We start from the raw sequence: 9553 nt of genomic DNA on the forward strand, positions 1-9553 counted from the left end.
AAATAAATACTATAAGGAATTTACGAAGCTATAATTTTATAATTTGTTGCTTTTATAAAATCGTTTTGTACAGACATTTTAGTAGTATGTAGCAAGATTAAAAGCTCACGAAGAGAAMATATTGAACCTATTTACATTTGTTATATATATGCTACTTAATTCAAAGGATAACGTTTTCATTTTTTAGAACACCACTTGTCAGAACAAATGAGCAAAGTTCAGGTTTAGTTAAGTATGACCCAACAAAAGATGATGTGTAGTAWCAGTGTTTCTAGCTTTATAAGCTGTTACACCATTTTACTATTGTGTGTGGTGCATTTAACCTATGACAAAATAAACTATGAATAAATAAAATTCAGGCGACATTTCAATGGATRCATTCTGAAGATTGCTGATGCTTCCAGTGACAAGTGCAAACGACAAGTCTGTGCTGAATGCSCCTTATACAATTGTCTAAGTTAAACCAATAAATAAAAAATCGATGATTTTAATGTTTGTAACTGAGGCAAAACTGAGTTTATACATGTCAAGCTTTTGAAAACACAAAAGGGTGCCTGCAGTACAGTTATTATTTTTTTTAATAAAACCTTTTGATTTTTGTTATTTATTTTTTATTCTAAAGATGTGTCTGAATTTAAAATAAAATGCCTTTTCTTGTAAAATATAAACACAGGAATGCAGGAAAAACAGTTTCTCCAATTTCTTGTAATAGAAAAAGTATTGTGCTTTAATGACAACTAAAGCAGAATTTTTCGACTCTACATTGCCTGTCCTAATGCTTCTATCAATATACATATACATTTTTCAAAACTTGTAGTTGGTTAAGCCCAAGATTATCAAGCACAAATGAACTGAGTTAAATGGCAATATAACTGATGCATTATGGGAGATGTAGGCACACAATTATTAGTCGTACTGCAAGAATGTAGTTTTAATTAAACAGATTATTTGTTTTCAACATGAAATGTTTGGATATTTAAATGTACCGCCAACTTTTTTCAAGGTTAGAAACGTTAAATTACACGAATTGCAATGTTTTTTTTTTTTTGCCGCATTCAGGAAGTTGGAGACAACTGTTTCCGGTTTAGACCGGATGTGAACTAACTCGTGCATTTGGACGCCATCTCTAAAGTCCTCCTTTATTATTGAAAAGGGTGTATTTTTTATTTTTGTTTGTTTTAGATGAATTATCTTCACATCTCCAAGTAGATGTGATACAGAAAAACATGTAAGAAAGAGATTGCTAGGTTTAACTTAGTGACAGTTCATGATATTATCGTTATTAATAAAAGGGTCCACGAGAAATATATATATATATTTTAATACCTCACGAATCGTCAGCTTTCGCTTGCACTTGCAGGCAAAGGTAAGTAGACTACCTGTACTTTGTATTTCAACAGATGGCGGCCATAAACAWTGGTTAAAGTAGCGTTTGTTATCAGTGACCAAGCTCTGGTGGAAGAGCTATGCTATGGCTACCACAACTCACCGACAATACTTSGACCTTTGTTGTTCATGTAACTTTTTCTCTGACTGATGGCTGGTGAGTGGTAAGAAAATGTTGGACTATCTAAACTTCTCAGGAACCAAGTGAAATCTCTTTAAAACTCATAAATATTGCATATTAAAACAATGACGTTGTGCGCATGCGTATTCTCACTAGGCCATGAATAAACTGTTTCTGCCATGTTTAGCTCGCAGACATCCATTGCCTTGCAAACTAAAACACAACTTGGATTCTAATTTAGACGCACAAAGCTACTTCTTTTTAAGGAACATTCCCGTAAAATTGCCGTGTCACTATCGCCTGCCTGTGAAGTATGATGTTTTTGCCCGTGCGTGTGTGTGGAGGTGATAGTATTGTTAGTAAAATATCTTATGAACCAGTGGACAGATTTTTTTTTATTTAACTTGCAGAAAGTAATCATTGTCTTTTTAAAACTACTTCTTGACTTGTGTATTCAACCCCGATTCAAGATGGCTGCCACAGCCAACCGACCTTTCAAAAAAAAAAAAAAAAACTTTTAAGCTAATTATCTGATCCACAACATATTTTCCTAAATATTCACAGCACAAAGAGATTAATCAAAATCTTTGTTTAAAATTTTGTGTCAACACCCTTCTTAGTATAACTAATAACTAATATTTTTTGCCAGAATTACTAGGTTTTCATAAAACCACCATAAGTTGTTGTGCAYTGAGTTTAATTTAAGGTGATTACAATCCCCTTTCTCCGCTCTAACTCCTCATTATGTTGTCATTTTTCAATGTTATTCTTCTAACTCCAAACTGAGGGTTTTCTAAGAGAGGTATTATTTGTTCTTTTAACACCTCTTCAAAATATTCCTTTAATGTCAAAGTAAGAGTCTTTTGTCTTTTGTGGATCATGAACTATTATCAAATCACAGTTCATTCTCACATGTTGAATTTAAGAATACATTTATAACTAGACATGGGTTTTTACGATGTAAAAACAAGTGTGCATTGCCATATTGCATGTCATTGCAGCATGGCTTTGCAGAATGAAATGGGACCAAGTTCAAATGTGTTTTCTATACCAGTTTGTGCCTGTCACATGAGCAAGTGTTTGTAATTAAGGTAATTGAATGACAATATGAAGTTGGAAGAGATTTTTTGTTAAAGTTGCATTAGACAGGTTTTGAACCCTGATCTCCCACATGAAAGTCCACGACATAGACCATTAGACCAGTGGAAGAAGGTGGTGGCAGGGGTTGGTTTGTATGTGTGCAGAAAGAGGCCACATTGCCAAAACAATTATTGACACTAAACTGCATAATATTACAACAATAGAGCAGTATTAAGACAATATTATAGTAAAACATCAAAATACAAAACATTGAACTATTGAGATTAAATATTAAAAAACTATGGTGCAGTACCAAGTTGAGTACAGCTGGGGGCAGTATTGGACCATTACAAGGCTCCGTTGACTCCCATTATATGAATTTGGAATAAAGTTTAAACATTAATATTTCAAAAACTACAAGTGTTACAGGCAGCAAAAGGCAAAGCAATCATTTGGCACACGACCTTTACAGATAGAAATTACAATGGCASCTGTAGGACAATGTAGGCAGGAGCATTGGACTTTCAGAATGAACTTTGACCAAGTTCAAATGTGTTTTCTTTACCAGCTTGTGCCTGTCATGTTGGCAGGTGTTTGTAATTAAGGTAATTGTGTGACAATATGAAGTTTGAAGAGATTTTTGTTAAAGTAAGTTGAGATGACTTGGATGGGAAACTAATCACAATAGTGTGCATTGCATTGGCAATGCACACTGATAAATAACTCAAGCATTAGTATTAAGTAATTGGCTACAATCACACTGCAGGCAAATGTGACCCAAATCCAGTGGTGGGCACAGTTCCCCTAAAGCACTAATAGGGGAACTAATTTCCTGATTAGTGATTTAAGGCTTTTGCTAATTTAAAATGTAGTTTTTGAATAAAAAAATCTGAGTTTAGCATTATTACATGCAGTGTGAATGTAGTTATTGTTATGATGTGTGAATCTTTTGTTCTGTTTTATAGTCTTATTTCTGAGCCATGTCATTCGGCTAAAGTAACACTTCTCATCAGCATGCCCGATGCTAGACAAATCGATATATAAAATGGTTAATTTCGGCTTTTGTTTTCTGAATTGCAGAACATCCAAAGTTGCATTGATTGCTCCATATGTCCGAAGACTCCAGCAGTGATGGAGATTGGTGTGAATCCACAAAACCCCAGGGGGATGTCCAGCATCCAGAGTCCAAATGTTGGGAGTGTGGCAAAACGATCCACGACTTAAACAGCCTGATGCTGCATTATAAAAGCCACAACATCGAAGCCACTTGCCACATCTGCGAAATTACCTTCCGTCGCCTGACATCTCTCTCAATCCACCTGGAGAACGCTCACTTTCCCCCCTTCTGCTTCCTGTGTCGCCAGTCTTTTGAAAACGTCTGGGTTCTTAACAAGCACGCCAAGACGCTCTGCAAAAGCTCCTTGTCAGTTCAAAACAGTTCCTTGTGTGCCAGGCCGAACAGCTTTCCCGATCAGGCGACTGAGCAGAGAAGCATGATCTCAACTCATCATAGCACAGAGCACAGTTTGAGCTCCGTACAARAAGCGGCGGTGAAACAGAGAAAGCCTCCGTCTGAAAACGGAATGAAAGAAAAAGTGGGCAAAAGACGTCTAGGACTTGGTGAGAAAAGTAATACAAAGAAAGAAGGCCCCCCATCAAGCTCCAAACCTGACAATTCTAAGGGCGATGCTGACCGTTCTGACTCGGTCCCCACCGAGACCACTGGAACATGTTCTCTGTGCGATAGGGGGCCGTTCAGGTCTTTGAAGCAACACTGGCGCTACTGCACCGGCGTCAAGCAGAAATATCCGTGTGTCATATGCAAGAAGATCCTTCCTTCGAAGACTGATCTGCGAGTGCACCACATGCCGTTGCATTTGTGTCACAGCTGCGGCCAGGTTTTCCCCAGCCAGGCGGCGTACTCCCGCCACCAGTGTCGCAACGCCGGCAAATCCACTTTGGTGCTCTTCTGTGCCGAGTCGATGCCGAAAGTGTGCAACATCTGCAAGTGTTTTTTCATCTCGGAAAAGACGCTGTCGATCCACGTCACCAAAGTTCACACGTCGGTAGTCACCACCAAAATCTGCATCGCCACGAATCCATCACTGTTGGCTAATAAAAGGGAAGAAGCGGTTCCGCCGAGCGCACCGAAGCCGGCTGTTAACGGAGGCGTTGGCATAAACAAAACTCAAGAAGCATCTCTGCCCAACGTCATGCGCTCAAACCTGTCCTCTCTCCTTGCCGCTTCGCTCTCAAGCATGCCTCCCGCAGCGGGGTCGACCTCCTCTCTCGTGCACCAAATCGCAAACCAAATTTTCGCCCCTTCGTTTTCCAGCACTTCCGACTCGCCGCCGCAGCGCACGGGCTCCGAGCACGGCTACTCCACAAGCATCTCGCCGTTGGACAGCAAGAGCCAACAGCCAGCTTTAAAGAAGCAGGCGAAGTCAAGCCAGCGCTCCAAGCCCCACCACCCCTGCAGGCAGTGCGGCGCCATCCTCCGCCAGCCGTCCTCCGTCATCACCCATCGCTACCTCCACCGAGGCCGGCGCTTACACCGGTGTCAGTGCGGGCGGGCCTTCAAGCACCGGCTGCACCTGCTGCGACACTGCATTCGGCACGCAGAGGCCTCCAACTACATCTGCGCCACCTGCGGGAAGACTTTCATCGGCGCGAAACTCTTGGCGCAGCACGTAATGGGAAACCCGTGGAAAAAGGCCCGCTCTGGAAGCGAATTCAAGGCTCCAGAGAAGAACAAATGCAGCATGCCCTTTTTATGTGACTGCGGGCAGCTGTTTCTAAGGCCTTCTGCTTACATATGGCACCAACTTCAAAACTGGACCAAAAACAAAGAGTTGAAGTAGTTCAGGACCTCAGACATTTTTCTCTGTAACACAACTGAATATGAAAACAACTGCACACATTTTGTGGTAATCACTTTTCTTTAATTCATGTTTAGAAATGACGAATCATAACAAACAACTAAACCTWATTTATTCTTAACTGCTTTAAAATGAAATCATGTTGTGGTTGGGTGGTTAACATGGTTTTTAATGTGCAAAATGACACAAACTATTAGTTCTGAGTCATTTCCTCTGCAGAGCGTTTGACATTAAAMGTACAAATGAACCCACAGGAAACCTTTTTTTCCAGTACTTCATTAAAACATAACAATCCAGTTTACCCTTTATTAAAAGGTCATCCAGTTTTGCAGTTGTTCACTCAAAGTGCATTTTTATTAAGGTTTTTTTTATATAGTTTTTTTTTGTCAAATTTTGTTCTTTAAGACATATAGGTAGTTCTTGTTGGAAGCAAAATAGTTAATTTTCTTTAAATGGGTCTGCAGTTATTTTTAAACAGTGTATGTTTTGTCCACTAGATGGCGCAGCTGAGTCATACATTTATCTGAGGCTCAACAGGTGGAAACGTCTACATACAATTTGACAACTACAACCCAATATGTAAAGTTTTTTTTTTTTTAGTTTTGAACCATTTGTTTAAAAAAATAAACATTTCTTTATTTAACACRTGCAATAATGTAAAATCTGTCTTTTTTTTTCTCGCCAAATTGCTTCCTGGAATGAAAAAATACATAGAAATTGTGGTAAATTGTAGAAGTTTGCAAGCAATAATCAACTGAGTAACCATTAAACAGTCTAATACTGAGACATAAAATGTGTTTTTAAAACTTCAAAGAAAATAAATCAATTAAATGTACAACATATTCCACAGGAATTGGGCATTATTAGAATTCAAGATAAATATTTTTTACATTGTTTATAAGAATCTCCACTTCTCCTTGTTTGAGATGAATTCAGTTATTTGTGCACCATCACAAATAAATCTAAACAGATTTATTTCTCTCKTTCCCTCCACAGTTTACATCGGTCGTATTTGATTTTACAGCAGTGACTCGTGCAGTTCACGCTGAGCTGTGGCCAGACGTGCTGGTGCTCCCGAGTGGTTTAAATGTCTGCTGCCGCTCTGTGTGGGGGACAGATGTTTCTTATCGTGGAATCAAAGCCATGTCACCTGCAAAATAAATAACAAATCAGAAACGTTTCATTTCAGCTCATCTACCACATCCTGCCCTGTCTCGTTCTGTCAGCAGTTCTGCACGGTGTCTCTCAGGCGAACTCGCCGTGGGATGCGGTTTTACCTGATCTCTGGGTTCCTGCGACGCAGGACCTCTGACAGCAGCTGAGAGGTTTGCTGGAAGCAGCGATTCAGCTCATCCAGCTTCTGCTCCATGGAGTGGATTCGCTGCTCCAGCTCTCTGTACGAGTTGTTCCAGTTGGCGCTGAGGTCGCACATGATCATTTGCATCTGATAAAACCCAATGATAACATTAAAACTTTTTTTCCCCTCCATTATAGGACTTCCTGTGACATGCATAGTCAAACAATAAGTCAAAGGAAACATCTGGCACAATATGTTTAACCATTTTGTCCAGTGGTGGGCAGCACTAATCTAAAAATTAGTTCCACWAGCCCTAAAGCACTGAAAGTTTTAGCAAAAGCTAATTCTAAAGCACTAAAATAACCCAGTCAACCCATTACCATTCTTCAACAGACAACATGAGTCACATGTTGCTCTCTTAAGACTTCTCATTGACATTCCTCAGCCTTGTTTCATTTCATATATTGTCACCTGGTGAATAAATGTCACAAATGAACAAAATGTGTGACAGCTTTCACCATCAAGTGTTAACATTAACATTGAATAATAACATTTATAGACCTCAGTTAGAGCTTCTAAATTTAACAAGTGCTAATCCACTAATACATTTTTAAATAGGCAAAAGCCCTAAAGCACTAATCAGGAAATTAGCTTCCCTATTAGTGCTTTAGGGAAACTGCCCACCACTGATTTTGTCACATAACTGGAATATTTTCTTTTGAAGTAAAAGTGTCAAAGTGACATCAAGCGGGATCTCTTTAAGAAAAGGAACTCCCTTGTCTTTGTTTATTGAAACAACATTATTTGAACTCTCTAAAAGTGACTCAAAATAATCTAAAGAAATATCTGATTCTTGTCTCCAATCTGTGTTGTTGGTCAAATGCTTTGTTTACATTCAGACATTCCCCTTTGACATAACTTCCCATTACTTCACGTGCAAATACCTCAACGACTGTTCATCTCAGCGAATTGAAATTTCATTTTGCAACATGTTATCAATGTTATCTTTCCCAAAAACGCATTCATATTTATTACAAATATKTCAGRCGACAGGTACTTTAAACTAAGGGATTGCTCATCKGTAAAGAAACGTTCTGTGAAAATATGAACAATTTAAATCTCACTTGTTTAGGATCTTTTTCATAAGGAACCAGTTTCTGATTGGACTGATGAGCTAACTGCTAGTTTGAGCACGGCTGAGACTGAAGTGAAACAACTAAGATCTCAAGTATCACAATTTATGCAAAATAAAAAAAATAAAAAAAACTAAGAAAACTTTACTGCATATTACACATTTATTTCAGGAGTAAAATGATATTTTTTTGCCAAAAATTCTCCAGGCTGTACAGATTACCGCCTCTGCCGTTAATCATTTTTCTAAAAAAAAATAAAAAGTAAAAATAAATAAAAAACATAGAATTGTATGTAGATAGTTGTAATATCAAGCTGCCAACAATGTAACCGTTTATTAAACAGTGCTCACATGAATTACTGAGATTTCTGTGCTCAAAGAGCTATCTACAACAGGTAAGATATTATTTTTTTCATAGTATTTCCACAGAACTCCATGGGTGTTAGAATTAACACTTAAACTGCACAGTGCCTCTCATTTGCAGAGGTTTATAAGTACATTTACTTCGTTACAGTACTTTAGTAGTTTTGAGGATTCGTAATTTTACCAAAGATTTTTTTAAACAGCTACTTTTACTTTTATTTCATTACATTTTAAAGCTAAAATGACACTTTTACTTCTTTACTTTAAAATGTAACACCTAGTTACTCGTTACAAAATTAAATTTGTTTGAGCTCATCATGAAAGATGTTTCTGCACTCTAAAAAATGAAGTGTTGAATTTACTCAACAAAGTGATATCAACTGGCTCCACTGAGCCTATGTGARTAAACTGAGCAAAGAATATACATATATTGTTCATTTTACTCAACCTGACATAGTGGAACCAGTTTGGTTCAGTAAATTTAACAGTTTATTTCTCAGAGAGTGTGTAAAAGTACTTTTACTTTTACTTTATCATTTTTGGGGGGAAGAGTTTAACTTTTACCTGAGTAGTTTTCTTATCAGTGAAATTTATTTTTACCAAAGTCATTTTCTGTTCATGTAATTTTACTTTTACTTAGTTATTTTTTTCAAGTACTTTATAAACCTCTGCTCGTTTGTGAGATTTTATAGCCTTCAAAGCATCTTAATGCATAGAAACAAAAGAAAAACATATTTTTTGGTGTTTTTCTTTTTACTGTGAAACATTTGCAAAATATTCCAGTGGCTGTCTGTAATTTACCTTTGGGAGGTCCACCATCTCACTGACGTAATCTCTCAGTTTTCTTTGTTTGAGGCGTAAATGTCTAAATCTGAGGTTTTAGAGAGAGAGAAAACAGGTCGTTAGGTCTCCGTTATGTGGAAGTATTTCAAACATGAGTGCATTTTATGATCTCATTTGAAGGATTGCAACTGAAACCTAAATGGAAATGAATCAAATCATCAAATACTTTCTCCTGTATTAAAAGTAATGATCATATRAAGCCAATGTGTTGGGGTTTAGAAAGGCAAGAGTAGGAGTTCTGAGGTGCCCATCTGCAGACGGAGCAACCTATTTTTGGACAAGCAGTCCTGGAACAATACAGTCTGATGTGGGGGGAAAATATGCTGACAAATATTCCACTAATCATGGAGGTGTCATGCTGAGGTTGTTAAACTACTATATATACAGCGGGTAAAATAAGTATTGAACACGTCACCATTTTTCTCAGTAAATATATTACTAGAGGCGCTAAC

The 9553-nt window shown here is 37.8% G+C and overlaps 2 protein-coding genes across 2 annotated transcripts in view; one reads left to right on the plus strand and one right to left on the minus strand.

Moving 5' to 3' along the window:
• The first annotated feature begins 1089 nt into the window (after positions 1-1089).
• si:dkey-79d12.4 (zinc finger protein 629) lies at positions 1090-6118 on the plus strand. Its single transcript, XM_014016617.1, has 2 exons — positions 1090-1366; positions 3668-6118. Exon 2 carries the CDS (start codon positions 3697-3699, stop codon positions 5446-5448), a length of 1752 nt encoding a protein of 583 aa, XP_013872071.1. The 5' UTR covers positions 1090-1366; positions 3668-3696; the 3' UTR covers positions 5449-6118.
• The window catches only part of kcnn4 (potassium intermediate/small conductance calcium-activated channel, subfamily N, member 4), a gene marked incomplete in the record, with an annotated part of 36957 nt that continues 33246 nt past the window's right edge, over positions 5843-9553 (minus strand). Inside the window, 3 exon segments of the mRNA XM_014016618.1 lie at positions 5843-6616; positions 6744-6910; positions 9060-9129. Coding sequence (XP_013872072.1) covers positions 6613-6616; positions 6744-6910; positions 9060-9129 — 241 coding nt within the window.

This window comes from Austrofundulus limnaeus, unplaced genomic scaffold (assembly GCF_001266775.1).
Source record: "Austrofundulus limnaeus strain Quisiro unplaced genomic scaffold, Austrofundulus_limnaeus-1.0 Scaffold148, whole genome shotgun sequence".
NCBI classification, from domain to species: Eukaryota; Metazoa; Chordata; class Actinopteri; order Cyprinodontiformes; family Rivulidae; genus Austrofundulus; species Austrofundulus limnaeus.